Source organism: Rattus norvegicus, chromosome 7 (assembly GCF_021556685.1).
Source record: "Rattus norvegicus strain SHRSP/BbbUtx chromosome 7, alternate assembly SHRSP_T2T, whole genome shotgun sequence".
Classification (NCBI taxonomy): domain Eukaryota; kingdom Metazoa; phylum Chordata; class Mammalia; order Rodentia; family Muridae; genus Rattus; species Rattus norvegicus.
In genome coordinates this window covers 94,080,222-94,106,844 of record NC_141540.1, presented here as the reverse complement: position 1 = coordinate 94,106,844, position 26,623 = coordinate 94,080,222, and the positions used below count along the sequence as shown (strand labels likewise).

The following is a 26,623-nucleotide window of genomic DNA, read 5'->3' as shown; positions in this document are numbered from 1 at the left end:
GACAAACAGAGCATGTCATTATACATTTATTCCCCACTTAGAACACTGTGTGCTGGGTCCTGCATAATATAGTTGCAACACACTGGAAAATATAACCACTGTACTTAGAGCATCCATAGGTCTGTTGTCAATCAAGATGGATATTAAACTTGGTTGGTTAGCGTTTGGTAAGAAAGGTGACTCTGAGAATCGTCGTAAACCTCCTGGCATGAATTATTCTGTTATGAATACATCTCACCATATACATAGTTTCATAGAAAGGACTGACACAAAAAGTCTCCTGCCACCGACATTTTTATGTCCACCTCCTCAAGAGAACAGTGTGCTGGAAACCTGGATGTGGCACAGTTGTACACCAGCAACTCTGAGCTTTGGAATTCTTTGGGGTTTTGCTTCCATGAACAACCCCATCTCCCATATCTCCCTTGGCTGTGTGTGTCAGGATGTTTGTGAACAGGGACTCATGTGCCTGACTGGGGCCATTCTGATGTCTTCAGCCAGCACTACAGTTTCATGCTCTGATTCGCTAATTGTGTACCTTTACTCCCAGTGAGAAGTTTCTACTGAGGATGCTGGAGCCTTTCCTGCCACACTCGCCCATCCATTTCTATAACTGGTAGTTTGTCCGGTTTTCACCTCTACTTTGGCCACTAATCCCAGTGGGCTGTGTAGTTCATTGCCTCGTTGTGACTCTCAGTGTGTCAGGTGGTTCGTTCTGTGGAAGAGTTTGCATTTCAGCCTCAATCCAGACTCAGTGGCTTAAAACATAGACCCATTTTGACGATTCAGTGAAATACTGTGTATCAAGGACTTATCCTTGTGCTTATTTAACATACAGTAATATTTCACCAAATGTCAGCTGGTATCCTGAGAGCGATTGCCATGGTGTGATTTGTGTTACAGGCTCTGGAGTCTGGCTTAGTTTTTATATGATCTAAGGGGTGTATCTTAATCTCTGTGCCCCCACACACCTTCCAGTACACCAGTAATTATGAGACCCAGTTTCTGGCAGCTGAAAGAGTCAAACAACACCATGTGTGCTTGGAATTGTAGGCACAGATATCACAGAAGCCCCCAGAGTTCTGTGCAGCCTGTGTGTAATTATTTTCAAACGGTTTCTTTTGCTCTGAACTAGATGAGTCTTAGACATTTCATTGTCAATGTTTATAAGTTGTAAAAGAGTTAGCTGCTCACATGGTTAACCAGTTTTGTGAACAAACAGGACAAAACCCCTTTAACCTCGTGGGTAAATTCCTTCCTGTTGTGTTCATTCAAGAAGGTAATTGGGTCAAGGACTGGAAAGAAATCTCTTATTTCTATACTAATGGGCTCATAAACTATAGACTCAGGAAAAGGAAGGGAGGGGGAAAGAAAGAGGCAGAAGAGGAAGGAAGAAACAAGCAAACAAATGAAAGAAGACAGATAAACCAACTGACTGACTGACTGACTGACTGACTGACTGACTGACTGACTGACTGACTGACTGACTTCCCTGTAAAGCCAGTGGCTGAGCCCAGGGTGGGGAGCAGCCTTCTCCATCCCACAATCTGTATCTAGCCAGGACTTCAGAACTGATCTGTGCTGTTTCAGCTGCAAAGTTCTGCTTTAAATTTATAGGGCTTGTCTTTGCAGTTTTCCCCTGTAGGCCGAACACAGGGAAAGGTCAGGCCATTGCTAAGCTGCTAGCTAATGGTTTCTTCGGTGCTCAGTGGACATGTAAACAGCAGCAAGAGAATTGCTTCAGGCGGAGATTTCTGAGCGCTGTGAATATGGGGTTGCTGATCGCTTTGTGTTTTATTTTATTTTGAAAGACTGAGAAAGATTTAAAAAAAAAAAAAAAGCCAGCACTGAACCACTAGACAGATGCAGGAGTGGTCTCTGCAGCCACGTATACTGCAGCTCTATTGCCCAGGCTCTCAGGTGGCTTAGCATAGTAGTTCCCATTCTTAAGGCTGGACGACCCGTCTGTAGCTCACGGGCACACATCTTGGATTTGAGATCAGTAGACAAGCTTGGCTTCTCCATGTAAGCAAAACATGGGATCTTTGTGGCTATTAAACCTCCCCAAGCCTGGTAGGTGCTTCATTTTCCCTCGTGCCCGTGTTCAGCTGCTTTGCTACCCATTATTAGAGCCTTCGAAGTGAATTCAAGCAGGCCATGCCACTCAAGTCTCTATGTGTGAGTCTCAAGCCTGACTCTCACAGGATGATGGCGATGAGCTTGTCACATTTAGCCATACATGCACTTTCAGGTTCTTTCCACACCTGAGGCATATTCCACTCAGCCACACCATCTGGGAACAAACCCAAGGTCCAGCTTAGACAAAGTTCATGACCTTTCTGTCTCCCCCCCTCACTTCCTCCCAACATTCCCTGACCCCAAGATGAGTTTGTTTTAAAATGAAAGCCATGAAGGGAAGGCTGGGAAATTCCCTGACATGCTAGCTAGTCAAGGACAATTAGTCCTAGTGCATTCCTCACAGGCGGAGGTGAGCCTCCACACTTTCACCCATCCTATCGACCTTCTTAGCCTCACGCCCACTGGTGTAGAATAGCCCAAATGCATCCATGTTGCAACTTCCCTAACTGTGTACCACACATGCTCATTCTTTAAAAAAGTTAAATCAATGTAGTCCTCATCCTTAATTCCTTCCACTGGCATAGCAACGATATATATGTGCACGTGCACGATCTATGATTTTTGCCAAAACAGATTATAAAGTCAATATTGTAAACGTTTGGACATCTGCAGTGGTCTGGCCTCCCAGGATGTGTACCAGGATAGAATATGTCTTCTTCCCTGCTCTCGGGATACTGGTTTTCTTTGGCAGCCCCTCCTGCTTGCCCCTTGTCTCTACTGCCCCATTCCTATCTCTGCCTGGCGGATCTCACCTAGTCAGGGCCTGCTTACGTCATTTCTCCCGTGAAGCCTTCACACTCTCTTCTGCCAGCCGTCTCTTCTGCCCTCCCTCCGGTCTTGCACTTTTCATTCTGAGTGAAGGCCAGTCATGTAGCTCTCCATTTTTACAGACCCAGGGTTCCTAAAGGCAGGCCATAAATCACATTCGTTTCCGTCCTTGCTGTGATTTGCGCGCTACCTGTAGGTGCTCAATAATTTCTTCCCCGGGTTAGGTTTTGCATGTGGTCCATGGAAGACTTTCACTGTGGCAGATGACGTGTACTGGAACAGTCTTCATGATGATGTGGCAGGCAGACTTTTCCTTGCTTCTTCATGCACCTAATCTCACTTCTCTTATTCCCCAGGTTATGAGCAGCCGGTTTCTGCCCTATGACAACATCATCACTGATGCTGTGCTCAGCCTTGATGAGGACACTGTGCTTTCAACCACGGAAGTAAGAATGGTGCCTCGGGAGCAGGGAGGGGCTCTCCAGGCAGATGCCTTCAGGCCCGAGGTGCTGGCATCACTCTGCCCTTGCCTTGCTAGAAGTTGAAAACATTTCCTAAAACTTCCTGAAGAAGTGGTTTTAATTAACCCAATTCCTGTTAGCACCTTGCCACCCCCTGGCACCCAGAGGAAGGCACTTTCCCCTTTGTTTTCTCTTCTAATTAAGACCTCATTTGTATGACTGTTCCTCTCCCCTCCCCCTCCAGTCTTTCATCTCCTTTGGTTTTTTGAAGCAGTGCAGCTGTAGGCAGATGTGTAGAACCACAGGGATGGAGTACCTATGTCCTGAAACTCTGGTCTATAACCAAGCATCCCAGTCTTCCACAGTTGCAGTGCTGTCTGTGCCCAGGATGCAGTCTCCGTTATGACACATTTCTGGCTTCCAAAAGGCCACTTTTCTGTCTCATCTAACGTGCACACACTCATACACATACACATACTTTCTCATACACATATTGTACAAATGTGCGTGTGTGCACATGCACACACCCATACACAAGCAAGCAGTTTCATTTGGGGGCTGAGATGGAGACCTCTTCTATTTTGAATGTTCCAAGTATTTGTGCCAAAAATAGGATTACACAGAGAAGTATGTGGAGAAAGAGAAAGAAGAGGGAAGAGATAGATGATAGAAAACTTTGTAGCTGGAATGAGTATTGATCGCTGAAGCTTTAGGCCATAGAGGGGATCAAAGATAGCTATATGAAAATTTCGAATTGCAGGATCACATTATTAATGGTAGCTACTTAAAGGCGCAGAGACTTTGCTAATTAGCTTTTCCTTTCATTTTATTTTTTTAAGCCTATAATCATTTTTCTTTTGTCTTAGAAATTGGCACTTGCCAGCATGCACTCTTTCGGACCTCAGTGTAGTCCTAGTAGGTACACTTATGGTTGATATAGGCTGGCTTCTTTGCTGTCCTCCTTGAGATTCTGTAGCTGTAGCTGTTTTTAGTTTCTATTAGATGGAGTTGAACAGATCCTAAATAACCTCAGGACAAAATGTCCTGAGCTCACCTGGTTCAGTGCTTCTACGTAGCCTGAGTTCTAAAAACAATCGTTAGTGAGTGGGTGCTGGGAATAACACTGGGCCAATTCAAGGCTGACCACATAGCCTCTGCGTCACGTGTCTGTTGGCAAGAGGACGAGCTGTTGGGCTGAAGATGTGATGAACAGTCAAAGGGAAGGCAGTGAAAAATGAGCCTTATACAGTCCAGCCGGTATTTTTCTGCAGCTTGCAGCAGAAGGAAGCTGGCCTCCCGAGAGCACATTTATTCTACAAGTATTTGCTGAGAGATCCCTTTGTTCTGGTCTCTATGCCAGGTACTTGGGTTACACAGTTCCTGTTTGTATTTATCAAAGTCCTGGCAGTTAACTGAATTCAAGTCAGATTGCTCAAATGACAGCATTTTCAATTACTTAAGGAGGTGTAGGTAGGGTTGGTGAACCCTGTAGATGATGGGAAAATACCTGGTAGGAGCCAAAAGCTTTCCAACTGCATCCCTGAAAGAACAAGGACACGAATAGGCATTCCCAGGGATGGAGCTCTGCATAAGAGGCCCTCTTCCCAGAGCTGTGTTCATGGAGATGTGACTCTTGTCAGAACTGTGGTGCCACTTAGTTCTGAAAGGAAGGGGGCAGGGAAGAGACCTTCTCCTTGATCCCATGGTTTTTGTCCTTGCTTTTGGTTTTAATTTTGCTGGTGGCTACCATTAACCTTACCTAACCATGTTCTAGGAGAGTTTGCAAAGCAGAGCAGGTGGGGCCATCCCTGAATGGGCTGTGAGGAAGTGCTGGAGCCATACAACTTGGAGGAAGGAAGACTGGTTTAGCTCAGGGTTTCAGAGCTTTCACTCCAGTGTGGCAGGAAGGATGTGGCCGCTCAGAGATCATGTGGCAGCCATGGATCAGGGACGGATAAAGGCTATCTGACCTAGATGGCTCCCCCTTCTCCCTTTGCTTCCTCCCAAATCCCAGCATATTGAGTCTCACATTCCACATTCACACTTAGCCTTCCCTCCCCTAGTTAATCCTTTCTGGAAACACTCTAACTGACACATCTAGCAGTATGCTTTACTAATTTCCTGGGCACCTCTGAGTCCAGTCAAGTCAATATTCAATATACAATACACAATATTACGTTGGTATTCCAGCATCCCAGGGAATGAGGAATGGACAGTGCCTTTCCAAGGGCAAACTAGGACGAGTAGTACATCCCAGCATCCATAACACATACTTAGGGCACTTCTTATGACCTGGAGTATGATTCATCTCACATCTTCCCCAGGGCACAAGGCACTGCAGGCTTTGTTTTCTCATGTCCCATGGTGAAATAGCTTTCCACCACTGTGATGCGTCTTTGTACTGGAGAATTTCCTGTCAGAAGATAGTAGTTCCAACCACTCAGTACATGCTGGGAGGAACATGTGTTGCATGTGAAGTAATTAGAAGTCAACGTGGGTTGAAAACAATATGTAAATTTAAGAGGTTGGCAGTCTAGCTTGCTTTTGCTTGCTGATCAGTGAAGTGATTGTATCGCCTAAAATGGTCATGGGCGAATTTCTCTATTCTTGGTTCCATTGGATATATTCATATTCATATTCATTCTCCCCCTCCTCTCTCTCTGCTCAAGGGGTCTTAGATTGTATAAACATCTTACTGAAGCATAGGGATAGATTTTTTTTTAAGAGGCATTCTTTAAAGGGCATTAGATAGAGGTGGTTTATGGTTATTTACATTTATACGAGTTGCTACAAACCCTCAAAAGAAAACAGATGTTGATTTTTAAGAGAAGGGGGCTTATGTTGACCTTTGCTTTCTTTGATGTGTTAATGATCTGAATGAAAGCAGTGTTATCAGAAGAATCACAGTTTTATCTGAATTTACTTTTGAGTTCCTTTGAAATGACTTGAAAAGGCCCTGAGATACTGAGAAATTCATGCAATGAAAGCACCCCATTGGGTTCTATACTAGTTGTTTCTTTATCAGAGGATAATGGGAAACCCCAAAGAGTGCTGACAGTCGGGGGGATTCTTTGACAAGAGGCTGCATAATATACTATCCTAGCAATTGGCACTGTTGGTTTGAGTATAGGGATGTCATAGGTTATCATGACCTGGACTCAGGTGTCTTGTGAGGCTCTCTATCCCCTGCTGTCTTAAATCTCCCCAGTAAGTTTTCCTCATACGCAGTCCACCACTCTCCTTCCATCCCAGTTTCTGGCAGGTATGGTTTGTGTGAATGAGCCTTGTGACGCCTTTCTCCTGTTGCCATGGCAGTGTTTCCAGAGAAAGAGAACCAGTAAGGGTTTATTATGAGGAATTAGTTTATGAGGGCACAGGGGTCACAGGGCCTGCAAAGTCTACACTTTCTGTATGTAAGCTGGTGTCTTGGGAAAGCTGGTATTGTGGTCCTTATAGGAAAATGATGGCCTGAGAGTTCGAGTAGCCAATGGTAAGCCAAAAGCAGTGTCCTTGTGTAAGCATGAGGGCAGTGGCCAGGGAAAAAAACAAACAAGCAAACCACAAGGCAGTTGGGATGGCTACATGGGTCAGAGCTCTTGCTGTGCAAGCCTAATGGCCTGTGTATAATAATTGGAACCCACATTACTAGGCCAGATGTGGTGGTACACATCTGTACTTTCAGTACTCCTACATCACAATGGCAGGCAGAGACAGGGAGATGAACATCAAGTTTAGAGATCAGCTAAGCTGGTCATGGCGTGGCCAAAACAAGAGAGCCAGCCTTGTTAAGTTAGAAGGGAAGAACCAAGTCCTGAAAATTATTCTCTGAGCTCCACACATGTGCCCTGGCATACACGCCCCACCCACGGCAAGACTAATTCTGTTAAAATAGTTAAGAAGCAGCACAGACACCTTCTTCCACCATATTCACTCTCTGTCTGGGAACTCGGTGGGTTAAATAGTGGCCACCCACAGAGGAGGGAGCTCATGTTAGTGCCATGTGGAAATGGTTTCACTGGCCCACACAGAACTAATCTTCCATCTGCCTTCCTGACCTTTGTTGCGGTCAAGTTGGCACACGTGTTAACCATTGTTCTTTATATTAGAAAGTCTCTGACTAGATAGTAATTGCGCAATCGTTGGCAGAGCTCAGAATGTCAGGCATCAAATCGATGTTTCATATAAAGAGGAATGTATGGCTGTTTACAATGGGAGTGGCTTCCAACTAAGGCTAAAGAATTTGGGAATAAGAATTTTATTTTAAATATTTTGTGAGGCAAGTAGAACGACTCAGTGGGTAAAGGCACTTTCTACACCAACATTTGAAATCTCATTTATGAAGGATTCTCTGTATAGCCCTGGCTGTCCTCAAACTCACTCTGTAGACCAGGCTGGCCTCAAACTGTGTCTCTGCCTTCCCACTGCTGGAATAAAAAGCCTGTGCCACCATCACCACTGGCCTTCACAACCTCATTTAAATCCTGGGTCCTGCATGACAGATAGAGAAAACTGACTGTGAGAGTTATCCTCTGACGTCCACAGAAGCACTGTCTTACACTCCAAACCCCAACCCAAACAAATAAAGTACACTGACACATGTGTGTATCTTCCCACTCGACTCACTAAATAAATTTAATAAGAAAAATATGTTCTGGGCCAATGTTTCAAAAAAGATACTTTATGTAGCATATTCATTTTACCAATTATCTTATTGCTTTAATGTTTGTTTGAAAATAACATAGTCATCAGTGAAACCTAGGATTTCCCTGGCATTTTTACCTAGGATGAGACTAATTAAAAAAAAAAAAATAGAGTAGTCAATTTAAAGAGAAATGTTACCTAACTAGTTTAATGGGTAATATGAGACTTGAGGAAAAAGCTTGGGAACTATCAAGCTAGGCTTATTCACTTCATTTTAAGAATTATTTTACTAAAGTGAATACCAACTTACATTTTATAAAATCAGTCAGATTAAACTTTATTTAAGTGATTTAGTTCATTCAGTTACTGTCACTTGTCTCTTCTCCCAAAATGCTTTTATCATCCACAAAGGAGTCTTTGTACATGTTTTACATTGTGCCTTCCCATCTTTGACAGCCTTCATCTTTAATTTGCCCATCACTCCTTTGCCCAAGCACGACCTCTCATATTTGTGGAAATGCGTCTTGTTAACCTTATTTCTCTTACTTAGTGCCTTATATAGCATTTGAGTTTCAGCCATGTTGCATTAGTGTTACCAGGACCTTACTCTGGCTCCCTCTTTATACCCCAGTCCTTTATCTCCACGGAAAGAATTTAGAGGAGACACAGAACATAGCGTAAAGAGAAGCGTAATTTAAAAAATGAGGTATTCTCATGGCTGAGAGTAGGAACGGCCCACGTGTTCCACGGCAGAGCAAAACACTTTCATAGTGAGAGTGCACAGCAGTTGAGAGGAACCCTTACTGACCTACATGCTTACGTAGGCTGTCTCCTCCTCAAGGTCTCTGGAAGTGACAACTTCCTGGGGGATGTTTTCCTATCCAGGCGATTGACAGATCCATTTGGATTAATTCTGTGCAAGGCACAGTGGTATGTCCGTGTTCTTTTATAGGAAGCCCCAGAATAGACAGTGCCTTGGTCAGGGTTTCTAAGATGCAGCCAAACACCTGACCAAGAGCACGGTGGGGAGGGAAGGGTTTATTCAGCTTACACTTCCACATTGCTGTTCATCACTGAAGGAAGTCAGGACAGGAACTCACACAGAGCAGGATACTACAAGCAAGAACTGATGCAGAGGCTATGGAGGCATGCTGCTTAGTGGCTTGCTCAGCTTGCTTTCTTATAGATCCCAGGACCACCACCAGCCCAAAGATGGCTCCACCTACTATGGGCTGGGCCCTCCCCCATTGATCTCTAATTGAGAAAATACTTTACAGGTGGATCTCATGGAGGCATTTTCTGAACTAAGACTTCTTCCTCCTTGATGACTGTAGCTTGTGGCAAGTTGATACGCAAAACCAGCCAGCACAGATAGTAACTTGCTGATCTCTGGTGCAGTTCAGACTGTCCTGTCTTTAGCCACAGCCAAAGATCAGATTCAAATCAAATTTTTTAGAATTGAGATCTTCCTTTGACTAACTATAAGTGCCTATGCTTCAGTCCTGCTTTTTTAAACTGTTGATTGTGAAGGAGGGGCCCATCCCGGTGGCCTGTTTAAAGCCATATTTAAATGCTAATATCCAACATGAGACCTGGAGAACCACACCTGGGTAGTCTTTTCAATTACTGGGTAGCCCTCCCTTGTATTGTATCATCATATTCATTAATTCACAAAAACTCCATTTTTCACCCTTTGGCTGTTCTAAATATTTACTGGATTTTTTGGCCATCTTTGATAATAGGACCAGGATTTAACATTAGCATTCAGTCCCCAAGCTATTATCACAGTACAGGACTTGAAATAATTGTAGACAATGAGAATTCTTTTGCCTTACTTACAGAGAAGAGATAGGCCAGGGTTGCAAGGAGAGCTCCCAGGAACTAAACCACTATCCAAAGAGTGGACAGACCCATGGCTCCAGCTGCATATGCAGCAGAGGATGGCCTTGTTGGGCACCAGTGGGATGAGAAGCGCTTGGTCCTGCCAAGGCTGGACCCCCTCCCCCCAGTGTAGGGGAATGTCAGGGTAGGGAGGTGGAAATGCGGGGGTGGTTAGATGGGGGAAACACCCTCACAGAAGAAGCAGGAGGAGGGCTAGGATAGGGGGTTTATGGACAGGAAACCCGGAAAGGGGATAACATTTGAAATGTAAATAAAAAATCTAATAAAAAGAATAAATTGCTTTTAATACTAGCAATAAAAGTTAAGAGAGGCTAGGATACTCACTGGATATGAAAGGGTTCAAATCTTGGCCCTGCTACTTACCAGTATGGATAAATTACTTGATCTTCTATTTAATCTTAGCTTTCCCTTTTATTAACTGATAAATATGAAAGTATCTACCCACCTCTCGGGGCTATTATAAGGTTATTACAATGTGTAAGGTCCTCTAAACCTTTATATTATAATCATATGATCACAGATGTATCACTAACTTTTATTTTTGTTTATTTTTATTATTCATCAGATGATCTGAGAGGAGTGCACAGATTAAAAAGTGATAACTTGGTAGCCCCTTGTGCTAGCTTAGAGTAGGTTCTGAAGTACCACTTTGGCTTCCTATGAACCTTTTCTTTAAAATAATCGTGTTTTGTTTTGCCTTAACTTGGTTCTTTGTCCCACTTGTTCTCAGTGACTGCACAGGGGCTGCCTTTCTAGCTTTGCCTAGCATCCTGTGTCTTCAGACCTCACATGCCTGGTGTATTTTCTTTGTGATGTCTTCTCTATATTCCTGTTAAAAATTGTGCTCTTTACAAAAACTTTCCCTAAAGAAAACACTTTAATTTTAGTCAGTTGGGCTTTGATATATGCTAGTTACAATGCCTGCCGTATTTCAGTCCCTGGATGCACACAGGAAATCTGTTCTCGTTTACAAAACAGATGCTTCTGTGCTTCCTGTGAATCAGTGGTCACATGTACCTTTGGGGTTGGGGAGAAGGAAGCAACTGCTTTTCTTTTTTTTTAGCTTGAACAGACTGGGATTTCTAAAGGGCAAGTCAGGATCGATCTTCCTGCCCTCCCCCACCTCCGTTCCTTCCCCCTTTTCTCTCTCCTGTATTAATCTTAAGTTTCTTTCATACAAAATATTTAAGATGTGCATAATTGCAGGGCAAAATGTCAAGCAGTCAGTTTAATTTGCTGATGAATATGGGGAATTAATGTTTCGAAACAGTTGTGGGATTCCGCATTATGAATTAGCAGGGGAGGGGTGATGTTTTGTTGACATTTATTCAAAGTCTTGATTGCTTGTTTGGCTTGTGCTTTGCCTTGTAGGTGGATTTTGCCTTCACTGTATGGCAGAGCTTCCCGGAGAGGATTGTGGGATATCCTGCACGCAGCCATTTCTGGGATAACTCAAAGGAGCGATGGGGATATACATCCAAGTGGACGAATGACTACTCCATGGTGTTGACAGGAGCTGCTATCTACCACAAGTGAGGAGCTGAGATTTCTCATTGAAATGCATCGTATTCATTTCTGAAAATTGCACTAATAGGAACTTTAGGCTAAATCCAGTTAACAACATTAATGAAAATTAGTCTGTATTTTGATTTTTGTTTGATTTCTGTTTGATTTTTGTTGAGGCAGCAAATGTGTGATATGAATCTTCTTGGCTTATTGTAGTTCTAGAAATTAAGGCGAAGTAGTATTTCCAGTTAAGCCAAAAGATAAAAAGTACTCAGAACTAAGGGTGGGTAGCTGAATATTAAGAGGAGATACCTAAGTATCCCAGTCACCATACTAGGTGGTTTGAGTAAAGCAGAAAATGTCTCCCACAATGCAGGACTCATATCGTAGTGAACAGAGACACATAAATCCCAGGGAAATCAGAGACAGCAAGAAGATACTGACAAAGACTCAAGTAGCAGGGGGTGCAGAAATGAGGCAGGTTGGAGAATGGTCAGGATGGTCTATTATACAGATGGGAGATGAGCAGGAACTTCAAAGCAAGAGAAAGGTAGCCATGGCTGCTATAGATAGTATTGGGAATAGCAAGAAGAAACACCCAGAGCAGAGCAGTGGAGATAGATGGAAAGGAAGATTGGGATTAGTTACTATGCAGTGGGTGAGAAGCTCCAAGAGGCCTGAGAGCCCAGAGACAGGAGAAGTTGATGTGTTTCCTCTGAATGGGCAAGTCAGTGCATGGCCTGAGCAGGGCAGACTTCAGGGTTGTGTTCCCAGTATCCACTCTGGATGGTGTGATAAAAATAGACAATAAGGAGGATAACAAAGAAGCAGGAAGAACTGTTAGGAAGTCGGGAGCCATATGAAGATGGAGATTAGACTGGGGCCAGGGAGTGAGCAATGATGTAAGTGGTGACCACACTACAGTGTTAGTTTGAAGCTGATTCAGCACAGTGACCTCATCAGAATTTAATGACTACCAAGTTTTCTGACTTGAGGTCTGGAAGGATAAGAGGTCCATCTGAGGGGATTCTACAATGGAGTAACTATTTTTAAATGCAGATTTTGCCCTTGGCATGTTATGACACCTAAAAGGCTATTCCGAGAAAAATCATAGGCAGAGATATAAAATGGGCAGACGTTAAAACCAGCAGATGAGGTAAAATTACCAGATAAGTAAATGTAGATTGTTACCATTTCCACCGTCCCACAGGATCATTAATGAAAACCCCCCACTATTTTATCCTAATGAGGAAAATGTACCAATCTTACCTTAGACTTTTAACATAGAGAATCAAGAGTCTTATCATCTCAGGGCGAAGTCTGAAAATGCCCAAATATAAACATTTGGCTGAAGAAATCTTAATCTCAAAGCTTCCCCTCCTCCTGCTTCTTCCACGAAAATGAATCAATACGATTCATTCAATTAGTTTGTCTAATTTATAAGTAAATTCTCTTGCCATCTGTATTGGTCACTTTTCTCATTACTGTGACAAAATACCAGACAAAAGCAACTTTACCAAGGAAGTTTGCCGTGGCTCACAGTTGGAGGATACAGTCCATCATGGTGGGGAAGACACGGCAGCAGGAACAGGAGGGGCAGCCACTCACTGTGCATATTTATTTACTTAGGGAGTAGAAAGATGGATGCTGGAGCTCAATCTTCTTTCCTCTTTGTACTCAGGCTCGATCCCAGCCTATGGTGCTGTCCACATTCAGGGTAGCTCTTCCTTCCTGTATTTAACCTTTCTGAAATTATCCCCACAGAGATACACTCAACAGCATGTTTCCATGGTGATTCTAAATTGCATCAAACTGACAATGAAGACTGTTATCTTTATTGTCATCACAACTTCTTGGGATTCAGTTTCTCTTTCTAACTGACCAGCCTGATACCAAATTGTGATGGGCAAGCAATATTTGCATCCCCAGGAATCTCAGGGCCTCACTCAGTTCCTCATCTGTAAAATAAGGATAATAATGTAATAGCATCTGCCTCATAGATCTCTTAGGTGGATGAGATGAGGCATTTCTTGTTAAAGACTTGAGAATATTATTTGGCCTACAGTGGGTACCATAGAGGTAATAGCTGTCATTATTAATGCATTCGGTGGCATGCTCAGGGATCCAGAGAATGCCTGTGTTTAAAGTCTACATATTGTTATGTAATGTTGCCCTACTAAAAGAATGTCTTCTGTTATTTTCAGATATTATCACTACCTGTATTCCCATTACCTGCCAGCCAGCCTGAAGAACATGGTAGACCAACTGGCCAACTGTGAGGACATTCTCATGAATTTCCTGGTGTCTGCTGTGACGAAATTGCCTCCAATCAAAGTGACCCAGAAGAAACAGTATAAGGAGACAATGATGGGACAGGTAAGAATAAAGAACATTCTTCCCAGGTCTACATGGATATGTCTTCCTCCGCTTTATCTAGCACTGCCATATGGAGACACAAAAATAAGCCACATCTGAGCGCCCTGAGGGGAGGAATGATTGGCACATGGATAATTAAGAATATAAAGCTCTTAGATAACCCATAACATGACATGACAGTGACACATTCTTAGAGTTTGTCTTATACCCTTTGGGCTAGTATAACAAAACAACATAGGCTTAGGGCTTAAGTTTCAAACATTTCTCATCCTTCTGAAACCTGGGGATTTTAAAGTCGAGGTGTCAGCAGCTGTAATACCCAATGAGGAATCACTTCTTAACTTATTTAATTTGTCGTGTCCCTGCATGGTCCAGAGCTCTCGGGTGCACCCTATTCTTGAGGATTCTACCTCCATGAGCTAATCATTCCCAGATGCCCCACTTACAGAGCCTCATGCCCGGATCAGACATCAGTATTTTCAGGGAAGACGTAACTATTCAGTCCACCACAGAGTGAAGTTCTACAATGAATTTATGTCAATTTCCTGTAGATGCCTACAAGTAGCAAGGAATCCTTACTTAACACAGTGTTCTAGCTACTGTTTCTCAGTTGAGCAGATATCATAATGAAGTACTAGAGGTCACACTATCAATTTTCAGTTCTAGAACCAGCATTTATAAGCTGCAAGCCAGTCACCTTCTCAGATTCTCGTAACTCATCTTTAAAATGAAATAAATGTTAAAATATTTTTCATGAAATTAATATAATTGTTAAAGTAAAGCCAAATATCCTCTTGGGTTATAAATTTTCATAAGATTCTTCACACAAATATCCAACTTCCTTTGTTTATAGGCAGGAAAACTAGGTCTAATTTAACTTATTGCCACACGTACCCCCATAAGTTAGAAACAGAAGCAAGGGGTTGGGGATTTAGCTTAGCGGTAGAGCGCTTGCCTAGGAAGCGCAAGGCCCTGGGTTCGGTCCCCAGCTCTGAAAAAAAAGAACCAAAAAAAAAAAAAAAAGTGAATTAGAAACAGAAGCAAGAATAGAGCCCTAGTCTCTGACCACACACCAAGTTCTCATGTCAGGCTCATCTGCAAGCTGAACTCACTTTGCTTCCTGAATAGCACATGTGGTAAGTGAGAGCTGGAGGCATTGCTTAGTGGGTAGAGTGCCTGCTAAGCCTAAGGAAGTTGAGTTCAGTCCCCAACAGTATATCATGGATATGGTAAGATATGCGCTTGTGAGTGAGGACAAGATCAGAAGTCATTCTTCACTAGTAATGAGTGTGAAACTAATCTGGGCTACAAAGTGAGACCCTGCCTCAAATAAATAAATAAATGTGTAGATGAAGAGAAGGGGAGGTGCAATGAGATGACTCAGCAGATAAAGATAATCCTACCAGGGCTGAAGACCTGAGTTCCGTTCTTGGCCATAAATGATAGAAGGAGGAAACCAGCTCCCACAAGATATCCTCTGACCTCCATATTCATGCTGTGGTTGGCACATGCTTCATTTCTCCTGGCACGTGTGTGTGCAAATGAATGAATGAATGAATGTGATTTTTAAAAAGAAATGGAAAAACTTAAGTACAACTATTAGTTCTCCCTAGGTTAACCATGGAGCACACAGAATGATTAAAATCAACTCTTAGCATGAATGTAGCTAGGCTAGTGACTAGATGACTACTGTGAGGTTGAGGTGGATGGTCTAAGCCATGAGGGATCGAGGTCAGCCCAAGCTACAGAGCACAGGGTAGTATATCTTTAAAAACAAAACAAACAGCGTTGCTACCAAAACCAAAAAAGACCATGGTTGTATCTGCTCAGGTGGCCAGGCTTTGTACTAGTGCTGGCTGTAAATCTAAGTTTTGTGAAGGGAACTTTAGCAAGCTCTTCTAAGCAAGCATGTTGACTGGGTTTTTCTAATTCAATAAATGTGGCAAGAGAAAAACAGTATTAAGAGAATTTTCGGTCATATGGTATCCTTCACTGCTTACTGAGCCTACACCGGTTCAGAGAGTATGAAAGTCCTGGCTGTGGAGAAACACCCGTATACCAGGAAAGGCCTGCCCTTTAACTATTGAAGCATTGGCGAGAGTGATCCAATCATTAAGACCAAACTACTTCAAATCCAAGCAGCGTGTATCGCCCACTGTGTACCCATATGTTTTGTCGAATGGAAGCTCACAGATTCACAGCATTCTCTTACTAGTGTTTGCTAGGAGGAGTCTTCAGACTCCCCGGAGGCTGTGCAGTAGTCCAGGGAGGACAGCTGCTAACACATCCATGACCTTTTCGTACATTTTCTTACTTTTACTCAGTGAGCTTTCACTCGATTAAAAATGGCTTTGTTTTGTTTTGTTTTTAGTATTTGTTGGTTGAGTTGGAATACATCAGGAATGAGCTGAACTTCTTGATAGTTTCTATTCACATATGTGCACATTTACCTAGGCTTGAGTCAGGTCCTTTGGAGTGAGTACCCATAAAACGCCTACAAGTTCCTGTCAACCACAGAGCAGTGGCTCTCAACCTTCCTAATGCTGTGACCCTTTAATACAGTATCTCGTGTTGTGGTGACCCCCAACCAGAAAATTATTCTAGTTGCTATTTCATAACTGTAGTTTTGCTACTCTTATGAATGATATTTATGATATTATAGATCACAGATATTTATTTGAGCTTTCCTATGGTCTTAGGTGACTCCTGTGAAAGGCTCATTTGACCACAAAGAGGTCGTGACCCACTGCCTTCAAGGCTGTCTTCTCTGATAGAGACTCAGCCAGCTCTCTTAGGTCTTTGCCTTTCTGTTCCTTGCAAAGGTGATTTCTCACAGTACGAATGCTAGAGCCTTCCTTCTACCTCTTTCTAGCCTTCAGCGAATACCTGTAGCTTCCTTGAACCTGCTGTGACTTGGGAGCTCCTCCACCTGGCTGCTGTGAGGCTCCAGTGTGCTTCATGAAAACACTTCACAAGTAGTGTTTTGTTATTCTGCTGCTCAGTGCTAACTTGACATTTGTATTTATCACGTTCTTTTTCAAGCGTGTTGATACTTGTGATTTTAAAGTGACTCTGCGTGAGTCTCACTCTAAAATGCACTTTTCATGAAAGTATGTTTCTAGCCCATCCAAACACACACATAGTAAACAGTTGCTTATTTATCTGTGTTTATAATACTTGCATGTTGAGTGTGAGTGCCCCAGCCCTGCCCTTGTAATCTCCTTTCCCAGCAAATCAGCAGCAAGAGAAACAGACAAACAAAACACAACTCCAGTTAGTGTAATCTGTATACTCACTCAATCTCACTGTGGCCTGTCCCTTAAATAGACCTTATTTGTTCCTTCCCCAAGCCACACTGGAAGTCAAGTCAGTGACCATCATTTATGTGGTCTAAATATATTTGACAGCTTTAGGGACAATATAACTAAAAGGATGGCAGCCTTTTTTTTTACTTTGCTACCTTAATACCTGGGGCCATCTAATACTTAAAACAACTGTAGGAATTTAGTGGCATGGAGACAATTATTAGCTTAAGAACAGAATTTTAATATTTTACTGAAGAGTCAGTCTTATAGGCATAATCACTGTGTCACTGGGTCTGGGCCCCATTTGTATCTCAGCCATCTCAGTAGGGAGAATCTATTAAGGAGTGTGGCGTTTATGTGCTATGTAGCTCTTTCCACGAGTGACGTGTAAGGGTCTCGTTTGTTCTTCAGTTACGCATGCATCTTCTTAAACAAGCCATTTGGTAGGAACTTGATACAGGTGGATAGTTAGATGTATAAAATGAGAGTCTATAGTAGGACTTCTGACAGTCCATGTCTCCACACATCAGCCATGTTAACACCCTGGATTTAGAGGGCGGGAGAGAGTCTCAGCAGTTAAGAATGCTTGCTTCTCTGGCAGAGGACTGGAGGTCAGGACCCAGCATACATGTCAGATGACTTAGAACCTCCTGTGACTCCAGCTCTGAGACATCTCATGCCTTCATGTGGCCTCCAAGGATACCCATACACACATATACAAAATTTGTAGTCTCATACACATAAGTAAAAATAAATCTGTGCTTAAAGAAATTTCATGTAAGGATTTAGAAAACTATCTCTGAAATAAAGACTTTATTGTAAGTCATAGTATTTGGTCCCAAATATAAAAAAGAATGTTCTGTTTAGTGACCATAGTAGTTGAGAGCCCCTTGGTACAAATCCACTGCTCATTCACAGGAACATTAGTCAGTTCAGAAAGCTCCAAAAGCTTAGTTGTGTTTGGTCGCAGTGAAGTTGCCACATCTCAACTCCAGGCAAAGGTAAGTTAGCATGTTCGAGCCTTGCCTTCACCCGCTTTGTAGATGGACATGCTCAGCAACTAGGCCCCACATCCTACTGCTGGCCTTTAGCAGATCCAGCTTATGGTGCTTCTTCCCCACTGCCTTCTCTCACTGTCTTCCTTATTTGTCTCCTCCCCAGACTTCCCGAGCATCTCGCTGGGCTGACCCTGACCACTTTGCCCAGCGACAGAGCTGCATGAATACGTTTGCCAGCTGGTTTGGCTACATGCCGCTGATCCACTCTCAGATGAGGCTCGACCCGGTCCTCTTTAAAGACCAAGTCTCAATCCTGAGGAAGAAATACAGAGACATTGAACGACTTTGAGGAATCCCACTGAGTGGGGGAGGGGAGGCAAGATGGGACTGGAGTCCAGTTGCTCTCTCCTCCCAGTGCAGATCTGCTCATGCCCATCGGTGGAGCCAGACTGTGCCAAGTATCAAAAAATGAAAAAAAAATAAATATAAAAAAAACAAAAAAGATTTTAAAAAAGAAAAGGAAAAAAACAGCTTAGATGAACACAGTGACAAAACTCGGCTGGAATCCTGGCTCCTGGGGCCGCGCCAGACTGCTCCATTCACCTCACTGGCTTCTGTGTCCCACGACTAGGTTGTGTACAGTTTAATTATGGAACATTAAATAATTATTTTTGAAATGATTGCTATGCAGGTTTAAACTTTTTTAATGATCAAAACTATTAAAAACCAGAGTTCTTTCTTTAATCAAAATTGTGTTGGTTGTGAATATTTCTAAGCTGATGCTCCCCTCCCTACAGACCTCGTTGCCATGGGTCACCCAGGATTTCCTGCAATGACAGAAACAGACATCATGGGAAACACAATCAGTTATTTGACATAGTGTCAGCAAAGCACTGGGCATACACTAAAACAAGTTCATAGTCCAGTTTAGATGTTTGGATTCCCCTCAGTCTCTAAACTTGCTGCATGAGAAAAGGTGTTGACTCCAGGTAGGCAGTTCTAACTGAAAAATTTTAATATAAATATGGTAATCTTTTTACATGGGGATAGGGAGGGGGGAGATAGACCAAGCAAACAAGCAAACACTAGTAGATTTAAGAAATGTTGAACAAGAAACCAAACAATCCCCAGCATGTTAGTGATGGAAATCCCACAACTGAAACCCAATACGTCCTAATGGTTGGTCAATAGGCTCAACCACCAACCCATATATCTTTTGGGGGAACCCTATGCTTTAGAAGCCAAAGGGGGAAAAATGGGTCCAGATTATTTATAAGACAAGTGGTTTAATGTGTTTGGAAAAACTCAAGTTGCAAAGGTTTCTCTGTTGAAAAAGAAGCGATTATGTGTAACTCCACACCGTTTAACAAGAGGATGACTGTGAAAAAGGTACCTAACTGGGGGCATGTCTTGTCAAGGAACTTATTGGGATAATCATTGATTTAAGCAAAAAAAAAAAAAAAGACAATGAAATGAAATTCATCAGACACAAACATGAAGACTTCTTTCTGTTTTGAAATGTGTAGAAAAATTTAGTTATCCTTGTTAAAAACAATGCTTCCATCCTTGCAAATACTGTCTTAAGTTTATGATGATCTTGAAGCATTAAGAATACACACATACAAGTCCAGGAAGCATATCTCTAAGCTCCGTTATAAAACAGGGAGGCTTCTGATATTAAATATCTGCTTATACTTGAGAGAAACAAAAAATAAGAGTGAGTTATAGAAAGATTATTATATTGCGTTATATATTGACTTACAGAAAGCGTATTAGGTACTATAATATAATCCACAGAGACTTTAGTTTCTTTTTCTTCCAGGAACTCTCATGCATTGCATACATTCTTCTCTAGAGGTATTGGGAAGACAAAGGAACCTGCCTAAGCCCCTGGAGTGGGTACTGTAAACAAGAATGAATGTAGGTGTTTGCTGAGGTCTTAAGAGATGACTCCATTGCCTGCCCAGCAGCAGAGCAGAGACCAGAGCCCACAGATACAGATTCTGTGTTGCAAGTGGTGCTTTGACTGAGGTCCACTGAACGAGGGCTTTTCTGCAGCTTTGCACATAAACATCTCTCTATGCATCACTCTCACCCAGTATGACCCTGCTGTCACATATGGGACATTTCTTAAGTAGATGCAAGGTATCACTAAGGATTTCTTCCAATATAATTCTGAGATCCACAGCGTTTACACTTGTATCAGTAAAATTTCCTCAAAGCTTTCATATTGTTTTAACTGCAATTAATTCCATTCACATATCTGCATTTAAAGTGGGGAACTTATCAGAATGGTAGTATAACATATCTTCTTTACAAACATGAATGTAAAATTTCGTCAAACCACCACGCACTAATTTAAAACTTAAGTTGTCACCCTGATTCACAAAGCAGTGTCTGCAATTGTAGTAGTCATTCCCATGAGTGGGTTTGGGGAACTGCTTTGCCAGCTTTACCTGTCTTAAAGCTCACAGGTCACACAGCCCTCACAAGGAGGATGTGCCGTAATTACAAATGAGAACAAGAACTGACACACTTCTCATCTCTTTTAAATCTCCACCGTTGCGTTTTGTCATTCTCTCGAGTAATTCTCTCCAGGATGCCAGCTAGCGTGTTCTTTGCTCATTTAGAATATACAACTGGGAATCAAACAATGCTAAGTAAATCAGTGAGGCCCAACAGCAAGATGTAATTTTAATTCTCCTAGGAAAGAGCTGTAGATTGCATCGCAATAAGTTGACAAATCATAGCCAGTGCTGTAGGATGTCAGGAGTTATCTCTTGGCCAGCTTTAAAGATAACCAGGGCTCCCTAAGTGGGCCAACATGTGTTGAGTTGGTAAGCTGCCAAGGGTAGAGAGTATAGTACAAGCCATCTAATGAATCACATGAAGAAATTCAATAGAGAGCTCAGCCACTTATGATTTTCACACATTTTTCCCCAGCCCTATATTAGTATATGTTTTCTTCAAAATAAGTGTTTTAAAAGATGGCTGTGTATTTATATCAAAACAGCTAAATAACCATCAAGGTTTATGTGTACATTATATATTAAACATATCACTTTTGTTGACAATGGCAACAATGATCCGAAGTTGAGACTAGAGAGAAAATTCCATGCAATAATGCTTGTATTGGTGTCACCAAATACAGCCTAGCTAGGTGGACATAGCAAGGCATATCAGCACGTATTTTTGGAGATGATACCTCAGAAGAAAGGACCATCTCATGTCTGGAATTGAATGTGCACTACACTTAACTTCTTGTTCCACATGGTGCTCAGAGAAGGCTCAATCCCAGTGGAGTCCTTCAATTTCCCTTTTGAAAATGATTTTTGCTTTTCATTACAGTAGGCTATGTTAGCCTTTATTTTTGGTGGTTCTCAAATTCCTGGTGACTTGAAGGAATATTATGCTAGTGGCCTTTCATAAAGGCTGCTGAACTTTAATCATGGGTGAGATGAGCGATGTGAGAAAACCTATGGGCTATTTAAAATAATAAATTAAAAAACAGAGGATGCTTGATTTAACTCTAATGAAATTCTAATCAAACTTGTTTGAAAGTGGAGAGAAGGTGCAGAGCTTCATTGGGGTAGAAGCTGAGTGACAGTCATGCTGGAGAAGACTGGATCACAAATGCAAATCCAAGACACGCTTCCTTCAATTAGAAATACATCTTACTAGGGCGTCTCTGAAAGCTCCAATTTGAAGGATATCATCAACTCTTGCCATGAACTGTGAGGTAACAATATTCCCGCCTTCCACTAGTTCCCATCACCAGCAGATAGCTGGTGCATCAGGGCTACAGTCGTTAAATTCACTTACCTGGATTCTGACAACTGTAGACGATGGCCTTTAAAACATGTCCGCCATTGTTGACTAGTCATAACCTAGAAAGACCTTTGGCTGTTGCCTGCAAGATTGATGGGAACAAAGTTGGTTTGCATTAAATTCCCAGTGGATAAAGCATAAATAGTGAACAGCATTAAACTCATCTCACTACTTTATACCATCAAGTGAAGATGAAATTATTCCTAGACTCCATGTATCCTTAAGATAAAGCATCTTAAGACAGTTTTACCTCATCAGTTCAGTGATAAAAGCCAGAAGCTCTGATATGAAACCTGTTGGTTTTGATAGTAAAGGTGATTTCTGACTGGAAGCCATGTCTTTTCTTTGCCCTTTCCAAAAATCAAAGAATAATGTTTCTTTTTACTTAGCTGAGGCTATAGTTGTCACTATCCTAGAGTGCCAATATATTCTAGATTAAGAGCATACTCCCAATGGGTCTTCTGTTAACCCTTTCTGGGGGGAAAAAGGTGGGAAATACCCATGAGCAAGCTGAGCCCTTGGGAAGGCAGAGTCTCACCCTTGTTTAAAATCAAGTCAAGCTAACCTCTCAGTCACACTATTTTTGTAATGATTCGCCTTTGAGACCTCAAAGGTCATTTGATTTCTGCAATAGCATTCTGTTCTACAGGAGCACATTCCTCTCATTTTAGTTGCAATTATTAATAAAATTAGGACCATGCAAATGACCTGATTACCAAGAAATGACCTGTATATTTATGATAAGAAAAAAAAGTGTATAGGATATGCTGAGGGTTAGAAAAAGAAAAAAGACATGGAAAACTGGGAATATTTTAGGTGGCAAATTGTTAACAAAAAAATAGTACGTCTTATTTTGTATACAATGTACATTTGGGACACTTTTTCTAATACATTGCCAATGTTTTTGTGGTGTCAACACACAGGTCTTTTCTGGAGTGTTTTCCCCATTTGTTACAGAGTATTAATGATTTAGTGCAATTGAGTCCTAAAGTGTGTGAGAGAGTGCAAGAAATTTCAAAGCCATAGATCTTGATTTACTTCACTGACCTGTGTAACTTTATGTCTGGGTTTTGCCATCAAAGATAGATTGTTTTATAGAGTGTCACCAAAGACTTTTTCCTTCAGATTTATAGACAAATAAAAGGAAAAATTATTAATAAATGACATGACTTTTCATCTATGCGGGTCTGACTCCATTTTTTCTGTTCGGTACAGAAGGTCCAGAAAGAACAGATGTTTTGAGAATCCTAACGTTTCTGTGAGGGCTTTGAGGGAGTCAGGCACATGAGGTTCAATTGAGTGTGCTTGGGTGGAGGCCCATCTCTCACAGCTGGGCTGCAGCCCAGCACCCAACAGCAACCATCTTCCAAGCCAGATGCAGCTGTACCGTTGGAAGTTGGCCAGAGTGGATGGTGGTGATGTGCCCAGTTCACAGCGTTCCTCCATATGAATGCTGGGACAAAGTGGCAGGACTGGGCCCCAGAGCATCTGGAGTCTGACAGCTGTGGCCATTACCCCCCTTGGTTTCAACTACTGCCTGGAGCTCATGAATTGCTGGCTGGCAAGGAATTTATTAGACTGGCATTTCTCAAAGGGTTTTAAAAATGCAGCCAGGTGTGCTGCAGCTACCACTCAGGGCTGCTAGGGTGAGGTTTGGTGGTGGTAATGAGCCTCTTTCTCATACTCGTTTCTCCTTTCACTCTGGTGGCGTCTCCTACCCATCTCCACTATTCTTCCACACTCTATATTTACATATTTTCACGGAGAGGCATAAGTCACCAACTTCACGTATTTGCAATGGAGCAAAAGGCAAATGCCATTTGGGAAGTTTTGATTCGTTTTATGACATCCATCCAAGCTTTTTTGGTTATATATTTCAATTTGTTCTTCTGTAAAACGTGTGGCAAAGTGTGTATTATTCATGTATGTATGCATGCATGCATGCAGGTATATAAATGTATGATCAATGACTGCATACCGAGCACAGTGTGAAGTCAGGATGTGGTTGGAGGAGGCAAATGTAAGGCACCTCAGTGTTGGTTTAGAAATGACTGTGTCCGTTCTTGAGTTCCCAATTTACAAAGTCTGGCCCCAGATTATGACTCATGAGAGAATCATCTCCCAGTTGGAGGACAAATGAGAAGCCGAGCTAGATAAGTTACTTTTAAATTAGGTCCCAGCCCACCTCACAGATGTTTCAATGAGTGCCATTGCTTGCAGAAATACCTGCAACAAACTGCAAATTACAGATGGTGCTGCTTTACAGCCCAAGCAGTTCTACAAGTCCACTGGTGAGAGGACTGGAAGTTATTTGTAGACACCTGAGTCATCCTATACCGGCCTCCGCCACTTTGAGCCATCCCTCTGGCTTGCAGAACTCAAGGTATTGCAAGAAAGATTGAAGCAATGTGCCTGCTCCTCCAGACACAGCTGTGCTCTGGCGAACACAGAGGAGATCTAGTGATCCTCACGCAGTCCAGCAGATTCAAGACCTAGCAGGGTTTTTTTGTTTGTTTTGCTTAGTGGCTTTTAAAAAAGAATTATTATTTATTATAAGTATATGAGTACACGACAGATGTCTTCAGACACAGCAGAGGGGCCATTGGATCAGGTTACAGATAGTTGTGAACCACCATGTGGTTGCTGAGAATTGAACTCAGCACCTCTGGAAGAGCAGTCAGTGCTCTTATCCACTGATCCATCTCTCCAGCCCTGACTTATTAGTTTTTGAACTCAGACATAGTAGCTGTCAAAGTGCTATGGTTAAAGATATTCTTTGCTACCCACCTTCTAAAATTAGAAACTTGACCCTTTATCTGTAGATCTGTAACTTCATTATTTTCTATGCCTACGTCTCTTCATTTTAGTACAACTGTATACCTCGTAGACCTCTCACAAAGAATATATGAATTAGTAAATATAAAGGTGTTTAAATACGGCACCTAATGTAAACAGTGTGCAATTATCACCTTTTATTAATAATCAGTATTTTACTAAAAGGGCTTATATTAAAATCTTTCACCTGATAAGGAAAAAAAAAACATTTTATCTTAATGTTTAGAATTTCATGACCCCAATGAACTGTGGTCTTCCTAATGTCATCTGCATCCCTTATTTTCTATTGTAATACAGTCTACCAACCCGAAATCATCATAGAATTCAGGAATGAACTCTCCATCAGCAGAAGTGATGCTAAGTTACATTCGTATTTTCTGGCTGAACTTCCTGGAGGGCTCTGTTTCTCACTGTCAGTGGAATATGTTTGAGGTAGCTCAGGACTTAAATGAAACCTGGGTGTTAATCCTTATTGTTTTTCTTTTCCTGGTGGTTTAGATTGTGTGAAGAAAGAAGATATCATTCTTGCCAACCTGGAAATTATTTGCCAAGTTTGAATTTCTATTCCAAACTGAACATAAATAACCTGATTTCCTTGGCCAGATCTACTTGTAAAACTGGCCAAAATGTGTCTTTAATCAGACAAGAACGGACTGTCCTGTTAGAATAAAAAAAAATGTTAAGCTGGACATAATGAATTTGAGACTCCTTTAAGTATTCCCTGAAGATCCACATGTACGTATTATTTTACACCACACATTATAAGTAAAGCACACATTTGGATGCCTGCACAGTACTCTCTTAAACAGTTATTGCATATATGCCATATTTTAACCCAACTTTGACCATTAGAAATTCACAAGTTTTACAGTGTCTGACCACTTGTGGTATAGATGTAAGGTGTTTAATAGGTAAAATCAATGCTGTGGTAAATATTCCTAGAGACAAATCTTTGTTCACATCTATGTCTATTCTTTTAGAGTAATTCATAGATATGATGATGTTGGCTTTTCAAATGGTATAAATGCTTTAAAGGTTTTTTTCAGCATAGTCACAGGGTATTTCAATAAAGCATACTAGAAGAAAAATAAACTTACATAATAGAAAGATATAGGATTGAGGAAGAACTCATACAGACACACACATTAGATTATTTGTTTTTGGTTGGCCATTAAGTTGTTCACTGTCAAGTTGAAAGGCCAATAATGATCCAGAACCATAACTGTTATGTGTCTATGGTTTAAACTTTGTGAAAAATCTGTGTAGAAAACATGATAATTATGTTTGACTATTAAAAATATGGAGGTTCAACCACATATTTGAGTCAAAGAACATGAATAAACACAGCTGGTGCTGGTCTGCAAGCTTTACCCCTATTGGCTGGTTTTCATAGTGCAGAAGGTGCTGCAAACACTACCGAAGGAAACCAGAAATCGCCAGCCTAACCTAGCTGTGAACCCTGTTAGAGAAACAACCTGCCTGGCACAATATGCCCACTTGTGAAATAGTGGCATGAATGTAATGAAAGAAACCAACCCCGTTTTTTTTTTTTAAAAAAGTTTATTGAAGGCCCACTTGATGAGCTGGAACCAAAATTTGATTCTCTCAATGGAGCCAAGAAGCTGTGGACTCTGCAGGGAAATTTACTACTGTTAAGAGGACAAAGCAACCCAATGGCAAATGACTTCTTATGTTCATACATCAGTGCATAGCTTGACCCTTATCAGAGAAGCTTCTTTTTTTCAGTAGATTGCAATTAACACAGAGAACCCCAACTAGTTAATGTACAGAGAATAAGAGATTTCAGAATGCTCAGACAGAAATATGATGTGTCTATCACACCCCTCCCCAAAGGATCCATACT

General features: G+C 41.8%; 1 protein-coding gene across 1 annotated transcript in view; it reads left to right on the top strand.

The window, feature by feature from the left end:
• The window catches only part of Ext1 (exostosin glycosyltransferase 1), a 278,847-nt gene extending 259,289 nt beyond the window's left edge, over positions 1-19,558 (top strand). Inside the window, exons 8-11 of the mRNA NM_001130540.1 lie at positions 3,264-3,353; positions 11,283-11,443; positions 13,622-13,793; positions 18,260-19,558. Coding sequence (NP_001124012.1) covers positions 3,264-3,353; positions 11,283-11,443; positions 13,622-13,793; positions 18,260-18,445 — 609 coding nt within the window. The 3' untranslated portion in view covers positions 18,446-19,558. The remainder of the gene's footprint in view (positions 1-3,263; positions 3,354-11,282; positions 11,444-13,621; positions 13,794-18,259) is intronic.
• Positions 19,559-26,623: the final 7,065 nt, after the last annotated feature.